The sequence below is a fragment of the Durio zibethinus genome, chromosome 15, assembly GCF_047325235.1.
Source record: "Durio zibethinus cultivar Kanyao isolate XHJ-2024 chromosome 15, ASM4732523v1, whole genome shotgun sequence".
NCBI classification, from domain to species: Eukaryota; Viridiplantae; Streptophyta; class Magnoliopsida; order Malvales; family Malvaceae; genus Durio; species Durio zibethinus.
This window is the reverse complement of record NC_143176.1, coordinates 19,426,211-19,440,280: the sequence shown is the minus strand read 5'-3', so window position 1 is coordinate 19,440,280 and position 14,070 is coordinate 19,426,211. Positions and strand designations below refer to the sequence as shown.

General features: G+C 28.6%; 2 protein-coding genes and 1 pseudogene across 2 annotated transcripts; 2 read left to right on the top strand and 1 right to left on the bottom strand.

Moving 5' to 3' along the window:
* The first annotated feature begins 2,550 nt into the window (after window positions 1-2,550).
* Window positions 2,551-3,926, top strand: LOC111302435 (hyccin). Its single transcript, XM_022898350.2, has one exon. It carries the CDS (start codon window positions 2,679-2,681, stop codon window positions 3,861-3,863), a length of 1,185 nt encoding a protein of 394 aa, XP_022754085.2. The 5' UTR covers window positions 2,551-2,678; the 3' UTR covers window positions 3,864-3,926.
* A 335-nt stretch (window positions 3,927-4,261) lies between these two features.
* LOC111302045 (non-specific lipid transfer protein GPI-anchored 2-like) lies at window positions 4,262-9,243 on the bottom strand. The gene is made up of 3 exons (XM_022897982.2): window positions 8,642-9,243; window positions 5,675-5,722; window positions 4,262-4,624 (listed from the first exon to the last, which is right to left on the bottom strand). The coding sequence occupies exons 1-3, from the start codon at window positions 9,027-9,029 to the stop codon at window positions 4,491-4,493; spliced, it is 570 nt and encodes a 189-aa protein (XP_022753717.1). The 5' UTR covers window positions 9,030-9,243; the 3' UTR covers window positions 4,262-4,490.
* Window positions 9,244-11,507: 2,264 nt separating this feature from the next.
* LOC149514747 (short-chain dehydrogenase/reductase 1-like) lies at window positions 11,508-12,451 on the top strand (annotated as a pseudogene).
* Window positions 12,452-14,070: the final 1,619 nt, after the last annotated feature.

Here is a 14,070-nt window from a genome sequence, read left to right as displayed (position 1 = left end):
CCAGGAGCGGAGGACAGCACAATCAAACATTATTTTATCAAGACATTTTTTTTTATTTATAGTGTTTTTAGTAAATTCTTCCCAAAATCATTAATAACTAGTTTATGAAAGTAAAATCATCATTGATAATTTAATGGTAATAAAAAATTAATTTTAAAATACTAAATTAACGGAAAATTTTCCCAAGGATATATAATAAGATAATTTTCCAAACTAAATTAACAATTTGAATTTCTCTTATAACATTTCTGTATGGTGCTGTGTTTTTTTCTGTTTTTAATTTCTTGTTATAATTTGGGAGTTAGCCGATGGCTTTTACTACTTTTTTTAAATATATATACAAAGAAAATCACATTTTGAGAATATAAAAAAAATACTAAAATTTGAATTTCAAATTTACTAAATATTATTTATTAAAGATGATTGTATGAACAAAAGTTAAGTTTTAAATTTAGATTCTACAAATTTTCCTTGATCATTTTTTTTCTACACCAAATATTTAATGTATTACATTCAACTTGTTGGCTTTATTGCATGAAATCTACTTTGTATATTACAACCTAAATTTTAACGATGAAAGCCCCTACTTATATCAGGAAGATTATGGTTCATATATGTTTGAACAATGCTAGAGTGAGAATTCCGGAGGGAATATCCTTGCGGCAATCGCTTTGAATCAGTGAAATGGTTGTTAATCGTGTAGTTGTTTGGAACCCATTTTATTCTTGCCTGCCCCGAGCTGTCCAAAGACTGTGTTAACCAAGAGTTGTTGGATGGATTTTGAGAAGCAAAATGAGGAATTGGAAGCTGAAGAAGAAATGCAAGCTTGGGCGTTGAAATTTTGATAGGAAGCAGTGAAGGGTGCTTGACTAATAACCCAGAGCTAATAACCAATTATTTTTATACTAATGGTAATTTTATAATCAATTATCAGATCTAGTTGGCCTCTTGGGACCATTTTCTTGCTGCTGAAAATAATTAACCAACTACATATATCAAAATGAAAGTGTATGAACATATACGAGACGATTGATATGTCCATCCAATTCATCAAATTGAAGAATAAATCACTAATAATGGGTTCCTGGTTCTTACCTAAATGATATGTATATATAGAAACAAGATTGGTTCTGACAAGCCTGTTCAATTATTTAGCCACCCTCCGAACGCCTCTCTTCGTACACAAAAGGAGGAAAAAATTAAGAATCCACCACCTCATGCTTATGAAAACCGGAAGAAAAAGAAGAAAGAAAAAAAAAAAGAATAATAAGGCTTCATTTAGAAGTTGTCAGGTTGATGAATTCAAACATTGAAGTGACTGTTGATGAGCAATACTAGCCTCTAAGCTGCTCTGTTTTTTTCTCCATCAATTAGCTTAAAACCTATTTGGTAACGCAGTCAATTTCCTAAGAGAAGAGAAGCTAGACTTGTCATACTTGACACGATAATGCATTTAACTTAGATTTATGCCTAAAACAACCTCGAGTTTATATAAACTTATCAATTAAGTCCACTTATCGATTGGTAGCTTGATTATAATTCATTCACTTAAAATATAAATCATTAATTTTGATAAGACTTTGCTTCTAATTTTTATTTTAATAAAATAATCATATTGTATTCTTAAAATATAAACGCTTATTCTTTTCGGATCATCTCCCAATGCATAGATTTTCAGATTGAGGATATTTACTTTTTTTTTTTTTAATTGAAGATTACTTAAATACCCAAACTAGCAACAAAATACTAGTTTAGAGAAAACACACCCACAAATAGCTATTTGATTGACGACATTAAGCCCATGGAATTTTTTTTAATGGTAATTGAATTATAATAAAATTTTCAATGTAAAATCTAAAATTTTAAATTTTTAATATGATATTTAATTTATAAATTTATTAATTAATATAATATTTAAAGAGCTATTTATCTATTATTATTATTAGAAGCTAACTAATCAAAATAATTTGAATGTTAAAAGTGAAATTTGTTTTTGGCTAGTTTCTTTTTGAAAATTTATTTAATATATCTTTAGCTAAAACTCTACCGAGATTATAGGGTTGACGTACATATACCCACTTAGCTAGTGTATGAAATAATAATATTTTCGTCTGGTCTAATGTTTTTGGTTAGATTTAAAAATTTTAAATATAATACAATAATAAAATATAAAAAATAAAAATAATACGATTTAAAATTTTAATAAAAATTATATATATAAATTTATTAAAAATTAAAAATGTGTTTCGTGTTTAATGTGTTTATATATTATGATATGATAATTTTTGTATTTTATATATATTTTACATGAAATAAATACGGTATGTATATATAAATTGATAATTATATTTTGATTATTTAAAATAAGTCAATTTGAATAAGAAATGCGACTGAATTATTTTTATTTGGTTTATTTAATCTTTTTATTAAACTACAAAAGTTAAAAATTGAATTTTATGATTTGATTTTATTTTTTTTTTCTATAGAAATCGGATCAAACCAAACTATGAAAAAAAGAAAGGACGAATGGATCTTATTGAGCAAGTAAAAGATGATCCTAATTTTCCTCCTAATTTATCTCTCATTTGCACTATGAAGAACCCATTAACAGCTTAACTATTTTCCCTTCTTCCCTTCGCCAAGTCTGCTCACTCTCTTGTCCCCTTTCTTCTTTACCAATGTCTGACTCCTCTTCTTCCTCCTCCAACCCAGCATCCCCCACAGCCACCGGTGGCCGAGACATCACCCCCACCGTCGTCACCACCTCAGAAACAGCATCATCATCAACTTCCGAAGCACAATCCTCCATCGAAGCTCTTTCCTCTACCATCTCCTCTGTCGCCATCAACCCCACCATTGTCACCGCCTCAGAAACACCATCATCATCTTCATCATCATTTTCCTCTTCCAAAGCACAATCATCCATCCAATCTCTTTCCTCCATCCTTTCCTCCATCCCTTCCTCTATCTCTTCCTCCCCAAACCCTTCCTTTTCTCTTCTCCACGACCCTACCATATCCTCCCAAATCTCCTCCCTCCTTCGCCACCCTGACTCAGGCTCAGGCGACAACAACCTTTGTCGCTGGCTCTATGACACCTTCCATTCAACGGACTCGGAGCTCCAACTCGTTGTCCTTCGTTTCATTCCCATCATCGCTGGAGTCTACATCTCCCGCATCGCTCTGCGTAAATCCCTGGCTGGTTTTGAGGCTATTTTATTAGCCCTTTACGCACATGAAACCACTGCTCGTGAAGGTCAACCAATAACCGTTCACGTACCAGATTTGTCGCATCCTAGTATTTATCATGAAGCCAAACCGTCTAACAAAAACAACGCAACCGAGCTAAACCTAGCGGTGATATCTCCCAGTTTGGAGCCTCATGGAACTATGCGATCGACAAGAAGGGCAAGGATTGTTGGGGTTGCCTTAGAGTTGTATTACAGTAAGATATCTCAAATGCCAGTGACTTCCAAGATTGAGTTTTGCGAGTTTTGCGAGATTTGGGCAGGTCAAAACAGAGATAAGTGCAAAGATGGTGAAGATCATGGCGAGAACAACGGTAGCAATGATCAGATCGAGAAGGTAAAGAAGAAAGAAGGGAGGATTCCTTTGCCATGGGAGCTTTTGCAGCCAAGTTTGAGGATCTTGGGCCATTGCCTTTTGGGTGCTCATAGTAGTAAGGAGCTGTTTGATGCGGCTTCTTCAGTAACAAAGAGTTTGTATGAGAGGTCTTTGCATGACATTGATGCTAAGGCAATTTTGGCTACTGGTAGTCTTCTTCGACTTGGAAAGATGGCTTTGGATCCCAAGAATAATATTGATTATACTGAAATTGAAATGACAAATGTTATATCTTTGTAATATCAAAATTTTGCATTGTTCCTTTATTTTCAAATTCATTTATTTCAGTAAGTTTATTCTCAATCTGTCCCTTTCTTTTTAATTTCTCAAATATTGTTTCTCTTATTGATTGTTTTGCAAAAACAAACAAAAAAAGTTGTAATGGTTCAATTAGTAGAATCGTACCCAAATAGACATTAATCTAATTATTACAATATTTAGTAAAGGCTGGATTTTAAAATTTTTGCAATTAATCATCTTAGAATGAAGTAGTGAGCATCTCCTTTATCTTTTTAATAAAAGAAAGCATTTCGTCCCTATTTTTTCTATTACCTTTTAGTGTGATTATAATTTTCATCAGCATTGGTTATGTGATGAAGGAAACATTGGATTTTAAAATAATATTGAAAAAAATAATAGAGCTAGACAAAGGCCAAAGCCATGAAGTCTATTAATTGAAATTAACATATAACAATGGTACAACCTTAATAATGAAACAAATCTCAGAACAAACTCCTATAAATTCTTGGTGTTAAGTACTAAACAGTCTCTTGTCTCTCAAAAAAAAAAAAATAGTAGACACAGAATATTCAATAATGCAGCATATGATTACTGGAGAAAATCAAGTTCGACTATGGCAAAAGAATTTTAAATCCCCAAAAGTGTGGGCAGAAACGCAATTGCCAAGGCAATGAAGGAAGCTAGACCAGAGACTGCAATGTTTGAAGCTCCGTTGCCATTTCCACTTGAAGGGCTGGGAGCTAATCCTACTGGGCCAAGACCTGACCAATATTTTCAATTGATTTTCAGAAAATGCTTATATTAATTTTCAAAAGTCCAAAACAGATTAAAAAAGTAGAAATATTTCCTACAATTAACCCAAAGCGGTTGAATTAAGAACCTGTGGCTTATTCAGTCCAATCAGTAATGTAATAGTTCCAATTCAAATCGATATATTATTAAATTTGAGTTTGAATTTAATTTTAAATTTGATTTTTAAATTTAATTTTAAATTTTATTCTTAAAATTCACTTCAAATTTAATTAAATTTTATTTTTTTAATTCGAGTTTGATTCAAGAGAGAAATCAAACTACTAAAACTCGTTTGATTAAATTCAATTAACATATAAAAATAAATTTAATTCTTATATTTAACAAAAATTTGATTATTTGTACTCGAACTTGAATTGAAATATTTTATTAATTAAAATATATTAAAATATAAAAATTCGATTAGGTTTGTGAACAACTCAAATCAGATATAAAAATATTTAAATTCGATTCAATTAATAAGTCAAATTCTTCGAACTCGACTCGATAATAATCGAACTGAATTTAATTTTATTCAAATTGAATTCAAATAACTTACAAATATTAATATATTATTTGTATCCCTAAATCTGATAAGAGGTAATAAATTAAATTTTTTAGATTGGTCAAACGCTCGATTAGATTAATTAAACCAAATTGAATTAATAATTAAATTAATTTTAATATTAACTTAATTATTTTATTGCTTAAAAATTACCGGTAAATGATGAGATTTAAATGTTTAACTTTTTTACTTTTATATTAAAAATCATATAATTAAACCAAATATGTTTTTATTAAATATTTATTATATTTAACACTCATTTAATATTAAAATCATACACTTAGTGTTAATATCCCTTTTGAATTGGATCAGCAAATTAAATCAATTGAATCAAAAATAAAAATTTCTAATGATTTAACTTTCGATCCGATTTCAAAATCATTGCATAGACTGGCATGCCTATTGTTAAACCATGTTCTAAAGTACCCCGGAATTCAAAGTAAGAAAAATTAATTACCTGGTGTCGTACTTGGGGTTGGACCTCCGACTGGGGCGCCATTGATTACTGAAGAAATGAAATGAAAGAAATGTTAGTTGATCATATATGAGCTACTAAACAGTAAATAGTATAGTATATAACAAAATTGAATGTTAAAAAAAAAAATGCTAATTTAAAAGTTGCCCAAATATCCTCCTTACGAGTCATGACGCTTTTTTATCAAAATTAAAAATTATACAAAAGTTTGAAATCCAAATGGGTTTTGTGTAAGTCTAATTAATGGTATTAGCAATTGATTAAAATTTTATAAATTATAATTCAAGACTTAATTTAATTAATTTATATAATTATTTTTTTAAATAATATTAATAAATTTAAATATTAAATCTTAACATTTATAATTTTTTTATTTTAAAATTATGAATTTTTTATTAAAAAATTATATAAATTTTATAATCTTAATGACTAAACAAAATTTTTAGAAGTTAGAGGTGATTAAAATTTTTTAAAAAATACATTTGTTTTTTTTTTTTTTTTCAAGGAGTGATGTGACGGAACCTGAAAGGGGAAGGCCACGGACTGAGCACGTGAATCATTTAGATAATTTTCTATTTAATAAAAAAAAAAAAGACAGAACGCGTGAAATTAGTTAAGAGCAAACCCATTAGCCCAGAATCTTAAATGGCCATGATAAATGAGAGGCAAAGTCGGCTCGCAGCCCCAAATCCCATTCACACAAAGCTGGCATTTTCTCCTTTTTTTTTTTTTTTTTTTTTTTTCATTCATTAATGCCAACGGGCTTCCACTTTGTGGATTTAAATTGATGAGTTTTCAATTAAACTGCCTATATCTATAAAGTTGTAGGTATTTTAAGGAATAGCCAATTAGCCACAAAAATCATACAATGGCTAAAAAAAAAAAAACACAATTAAAATATCATATTTAAATTTTAAATTTTAATTTAATTTAATTAATTCATATAATTATGATTATTATAAAATAATATTTTGTAAGCTTAAAAACTGAAATTACAATATTTATAATTTTTCCTTATATTAAAAAAATATATACTTTATAAAAAAAGGAGATTTAAGTTATCATCAATTATATTGTTATTTTCTTTTATTTTTCTTAATAATTAAGTAAAGGGTGTGAAAACTAGGCCATCAACTTAATAAATTATCAATCACCAACCAGAAATTGTTAATTATGAAACTTGTAGTCTTGCATTTTGAATGCATTAAGGTTTACAAATATGTGTTTTCTTAATTTTCTTTTTTTTTTTTCTACTTTTATGGTAAATGCATGATGAATCCATTCGAAAACAAGAACTCAAGTTTGTTCAAAACTTCAAAAAGTTTTTTTTTTTGTATTTAAAATTATCAAAAATTAAATTTTAATCACTAAAATTAAAAATTTAACATTATATCTTTATTATTGAGTTTTTTCTTAAATCAAGATGATTTGTAATCATATTTCCCAAACAAAGATACTTTTAAAACTTTATATTCTTAAAAGCATGTAATTTGGAACAACTAGATTCCATGTAAGTGTTTTATTAAAAAAAATTATGTTCACACCATTAATGTTTCTTTCAAGCTTCCTTCTTCATTTCTCCCCTGAAATCATATTCATTTATCTTTCAAATAATTAAACATCAATTTTCTTTTTTTTTTTTTTCATTAAAAACATAAAGATTTCAGTACACCTAATTGCGTGAATAATAAATGCGTACGTACCATATTCACAAAGTTAAGTCTTAACGTTTTTGTACTTAAAATAATTTAAAAAAAGGATAGCAAGTTTGAAAATTCTGGTAAAAATGCATTTATAATGAAGGAAATCAGAGGCAAAATCAAAGTGAACAAACCTGATAACATTGGTTCCAATGTGGACCCAATTGAATAATGAAAGTGGCATAACCAGAAACGAAGTTCTTTTGCTGTCAACGTTAGGGTTGGTTGTAAAACAGTTATGACAATTGGCATGGGCAATTGTAACCGGTGGGGCACTAATTCAGACAGATAGATATTAAATTCCCTTATAAAAATACTGTAGTTCCTTCCTGTTTTAATTTTCTTTTGGTAATTTTTTTTATACTATTCCCAAACAATATTCGAAAATTTATTCTTCTGTCCACATTTGAAAATTCGTATCTAAAACTTCGATACGGTAGTTTTGCCAAATAATGACTACAACATGCATGCTCAAAATATGTAATATCCTTAATTATGTCTAAAATATATTTTTTTTTTATAAAGAATGACGCAATATAAAAATATGAAAAGAAATTATAAATATTTAAATTTAAATTTATAAAAAAAATTATAAATATTTAAATTTGAATTTAAAATTTATTGAATGTCTAAAAGTTAAACGTGATTTAATTAATTAATTGAATTAAATTTTAAAATTTTAAAATATTATTTTACTTAGAATTGATAAAAAAAAGGAAAAAGAAAAAGACAATAGAATTGGCAGGAAAAGAAAAAAATTAAGATCTTAAAGCTCTCGGTGTGACAAGAGAATATTGAAGATCAAAATCTAAACTATTAGCAAAACAACATAGACCTTATATATTTCACAAAAAAAAAAAAAAATATATATATATATATAATTAACTTGTATATCTTCACCAAAGAGATTAACAAGAATCTCAATTCAATTTTTTTTGGATTTTTAATTCATCTTTTATATTAATAATAAATTTTTTAATTTTACAAACGATTATTATATTATTATATTTTATTTTTTATTATGTGTCATTCTATTACCTTGAAAATAAAATTTTTATGGATGTCATTTTTTTTGTTAATTTGTTGGATATTTAATTATTCAAACCATTGTTTTTTAGCCTATGCATAAAGCTAAGCCCCTTTCTTTACCAGGACCAACTTGTTATTTTCTAACATGATTCATGAGATTTTCCCAAAGAAAAAGCAATTAAACAGCAAAAGAAAGGGGAGCTAAAGAGCAAGAAATTACTTGAGCAGAGGCTAACAGGAGGAGTAGAAACATGACAAACAGTGGGAAGATTAAGAGCCCTGTTCATATCAATGTCGAGCCCGTAGCTTGCGGTTGTATTCTTATCCAACAAATCACACAAACATTGAGGACTGCTTTCCACAAGCCCCGCCAGCTCTGGACAGCAAGGCTTCTCAGGCTTCGTTAGGTTGCTCCCAACCTCCACGAACGTCAAGCAATCCGACAAGTTCAACAAGTTCGTCAAACAGTCCGGCGTCGGTGCCTCAGCAGACGGCCCGAAGGCCACAGCTGGCCCAGGTGCAGATGACGGTGCCTGTGCTGTCGTGCCGCTGCAGAGTGCTAGTACAAAGATGGAGGCAACAATAATTATGGTCTGCTTAGCTGCCATTTTTGTGGGTGAAGGCTAAGAGTACTGTGGGAAATGGAAACAAGTGAGATTTATAGAAAAAGATTGTTAATACTGAAAGAAAGAGCGGTGGGTGTTGGTAGTGGGAAAGGCAGAGAAATTATCAAATTAGAAACCCCAAGTAATGCCAAGCCAAAATAATAAATTTAAATTTTTATATTTCAAGTAGGATTAAAATTTTGATAATTACAATTATAAATTTAGAATTTTACTAACAAATTAATTTAAATTTTAATCATTAAATTATAAATTTAATACTCTACTAATACATGAAATGAAATTAATAACTTTATTGTGACTATCAACAAAGTTTTTCTTGGAACTTTGCTCAATATTTTTCTCTCACCGCCCCAGAGATCATGGGAAAGCCATTTTGTTGTCCAAATTAATTAATTTTGTTGTTTACTTTTCTTTTAAGTTTCCAAGTTTCCTTTTTCAAAAAAAAAAAAAAAAGGTTTTCAAATTTCCTGTATTATGATTTTCATCTAGGATGGAAGCAAAGAAGTATATATGTCCTTGCAAATTAATCCGAAAATCTTTACTGTTCATCGTCAATGAAATTTTTGTCTCAATGACAAGATCGAGATATTGGAACATTTCGATTAAAGAATACCATGAGGAGCAATTAAAATAATAGAGTAAGGTTAAACGCACTTTTCCTAATCATAACGTGTGGGAAAACTTAATAGTGGACTTTACATGGAAAAAGGCAAAATGTTTGTGAAAATTAAGCCTTCCAACCTGGCAGGCAATCACCACCAAAATTGGTTACTTGTTATGACCATATATATCAATAATGAAACATCACAAGAAAGGATCCTTCTATACGTATCTAATATTTTATTTTTATTTTTTAATATTTGAGTTTAATAAAGATTAAATCATAGCCATTGAAATTAAAAATTCAGCATTTTGAATTTAAAATTTATTTCAATTCTTTACATATAAATGATATATAATATATATGAGATTTAAATCTTAACACTTAATAATTTTTTTTTAAAATACAACTTTTTATATAAAATAAAATTAAAAATATAATATTTTAACAATAGATCTACATAAATGGTTGGCATCCTATATTCATTTTGCAATGAGAAAACTTAAAGAAAATTCAGTCTTTTCTCCTTTTTCCAACCCAAATCAAAGGTAGATCTATAAGTACTATAACGTGTTAGGAGTCCCTAAGGAATGATATATTTGTCTACGTTCGGATTATATAATTGAAATTTTTCTTAAGTTTATGGATATTTGAATTTTTTTTTTTTTTTGGATACAATTAAGGCAAAAAGCATTTATGATGAGTTATATCAGATTAGGAAAGTGTTACCTAACTTTGTTAATTATAAGCCGTATGCATATGCATCCCTATAACATTCATAACATCAAACAAATGTTGAGCTAGCTGTTATTGCATCCTTTTTGTCCTCTTTCAGATCATATTATATATTGTCAATGTGGTGCTTGCTCATATTTTCTCTCCATTTCATTTTATTTTTCTTTGTTTTAGTTTCGTTGGTATTAATATTAGCAGTTGGAAATTGTGTACGATAAAAGAGCAACTCTATTATAGCTTTAACAAAAGTAGTCACATAAAAGAAAAAAAAAAAAAAAAACAAGGGAATGATTATTATTTTACACATTGATAATAGAAATTTTAAGTTTCACATGTCAGTTTATATTATGTACATATGCTTATTTAGTAATTATTCAAATTTATTAATTTTTTAATTACAAATTAAAAGATATGTAACAATTTTGTAAATCTCATTATGAAGTAATAAAAATTTTATAGTCAATTTATAAAACTAATAATTTTTCAGAGGAGAACTATGTAAGCATGAAAGGCTTTTCTTTTTAGTTTACTATGTATAAGTGCATGAATTAATAAAATTTAGGTCAAATTATGATATCAGTCTTTGTATTTAGACGAAAATTAGAATTTAATCCAAATACAATAATTTAAACAAATTTAATCTTTATATTTCTTGAGACGTAAAATATTAGATCAAGATTCAACAGAATTACAAAACCACGATTAAATTTGTGGGGCCGCAATTTTTTATCTATGTGAACAGATAATGTAATTTTTTCGAGGTTGGAAGGCTAGATATCTTGGTGAGAAAATGATTTCGTCTAATCTAATGTTTCCTCCTTTTATGGTTGGTTGTTTTTCTTCTTTGAGATCAAATTAAGGCTTTGATAATCGTTTCTAGACGTTTAGATTGCCCTCCCTCCCCTTCTTTCCCAATCTATTTTTATCCTTTTCCCTGTTTCTTTGTCCTGCCTTATAATTTGAGTTTTAGCTAGTAATTACACATAATTTTCAAAAGTTATTAACTAATCATTAGGCCAGTAGCTCAAACAAAGAAAGGAAACCAGCCAACAGCCAACCACTTAAGATTTCTGATTTCGTATCAAGTACAGAACAGAAAATAATTCCGACGTGAGTTGATCAAGATGTCAATTTATTCCACAGTAACTTGTTCTCCTCTAGCCCTGCCTAATCCTTTATCCTAGCTCAAGACCTCGAGGCTCAAATCCAAGACTTTCTAAACTCACTAATCATTGGGACCATGCAATTTCTTCACAGGTTAATAATGCCAGTGCTAGTGGGGTGGCAGCTCATCTAGATGGCCTAAAAGCCTTAAAATCAATTAGCCCTAAGGCAGGTAGAGGAATCCTTAACCAGCTAATTGTAGAAGCAGCCCTCTTGTCAGGCGGCCAAGATGGTTCAAGGTGTGCTTAACCAAACTTATGAGGGGGCTGAACACTGCTTAAAAAACTAATTACTATGGTGCAAAGGAAGTATCAGAAGCTCTCCTTTCCTTCTTGCAGCTTTCCCCTTCGGGTGCAAAATATCTCCTCTCTCATAGGCGAAGTAAAGGCAATTACACCCTCTCCTTTCTTCAATTATCATTATTTCATAAATACCAAACGATAGCTATACATTAACACTGCATAGAATATTAGTGGCATCGTTCAATGTTTTTTATTGACGAAATACTTGTCTAACAGAAATTAAATTTCACTTAATGCGTAGGATTCCTAGCGAGTGCATTAGAAATAAACTTGGTGGTATAGAGAATCCTAATGAAGAGAAATTGGATGCCTTATTGCAAAATTTTTTTAACGATTTTAAAGACAATGAAATCGAAGCCAACGGATGGCCCTTAATGCTGCCAACTTCTACCATTTCCAAGGCCGCCCAGTGGCTACACAAGAATACTGTCCAGAAAGTACCCTAAAATGTGCATAAATTGTGTTCATCCTGGTTATGTTCAGACCGACCTGAATTTGCGCACAGGGCAATGAGTGTGGAAGAAGGGGCTGAAGTTAGGTGTGCTTTAATACCTGATGCAGGCTCAACAGGAAGTTATTGGACCCAAGTGGCGGAATTTTGACTGAATGCAATATTGCAAAGACTCTTGAAGGATTTAAAAAAATATACAATTGAAGTTGAAGCCAAGGGATGGTCGATAGTGTCGCCAGCCTATAGCATTTCAAAGGCTTTCCTCAATGTTTACACAAGAATTCTTGCCAGGAAGTATCCTAAAATGCACATAAATTGTGTTCATCCTGGCTTTGTTAAAACCGACTTCAATTGGCACAAAGGGCAAATAACTTCCGAAGAGGGTGCCAAAGGCCCTGTTAAATGTGCTCTCATACCTGGCTGCTATTTTTATCAGACTGAGGTTGCTGAGTTATGACCAAGCCTCTTGTCAAATTGATTGAAACTATAATTGAGAGTGGAGATTATGCATTTGAACGCAAAAATAATAGTTTTTTCTTGTATGAAAATTAAGGTGAGATATTATTTATACTGCTGTTCGGACCCTTCATAGAGTCGATTTTTTACATTAATAAATTATAAAAAATATAAAATTAAAAATCAATATTTGAGATCTAAATGAATTTTATATTTTAATATGTAGAAAAAAATTGTTTATTATAGTAACAATAAAATAATTATGAAACTATCAAATTTAATTTATTTAAATTAAATTTGATTAATCTTTCATATTCACAGTTATTGAAAAAAAAAAACCCAACAACTATTATATATTAACTCATAAATCATAATAATATTTAATTTAATTTTTTTACTATTTAACCTTCATAATATCTTTTGATTCAATACTTTTTTTTTTAATTCAAGGTACATTAACACATAATGATATTGAATATTATAAAATTTACCATCATTTCATCAATATAATAATTTTTTATTTTAATAATTAGTATTTAATTTTTAAAAATATCAAATATAAAAATTTTTTAATATAAATATAAATTTTAATACACATTAAACTCAAATTTATCATAAAATCAACATAAATATTATATATTTAAAAATTAATAATACTCAACAAATCTATTTTAAAAAAGCAAAAAAACCTACTAATACAGTCCACACGATAAATTTTGTTAGTGTACGGTAAACAAGACTTTGCCTTTCGATTTTCACGTGGCAACTTCATGTGTTTTTTCTTTTTGCTTTTGTTTTTTTCTTATTTTCTTTACAAAAATATGTGAGAAAAATAAATAGTAGTTGTTCCTCGATTTCAACAAAGTGAGAATGACGGAGAATTTGTATTTTGACGACAGCTATTAAAAGAACAAACCTATTGATAATTATAATTTTATGTTTTTTATTTTTTTAATTTTAAAAAATATTATATTTTTTATATTTAAAACATAATAAATTAATTATAATAACAACAAAATAAAATAAATATTTTCATATAGATAATGTTTTTTATGTGAAAAATATAATAATTAATATAATATTTGTAGACACTCAATTTGATCCAAATCCAAATTAATTGGACCTAATCCAAATGGATAGAATGGGCTCATTTTATTATTATTTATTATTTATTATTATTTTATTATTTATTATTATATTATTATTATTATTATTATTTTGATTGATTTTATTTTTTCTTGATTAATTAAGAGATAATGATTAGGTTAATTAAAAATAATTAAAAGAAAGTGGTAGATGTGAATTTGGAGGCTG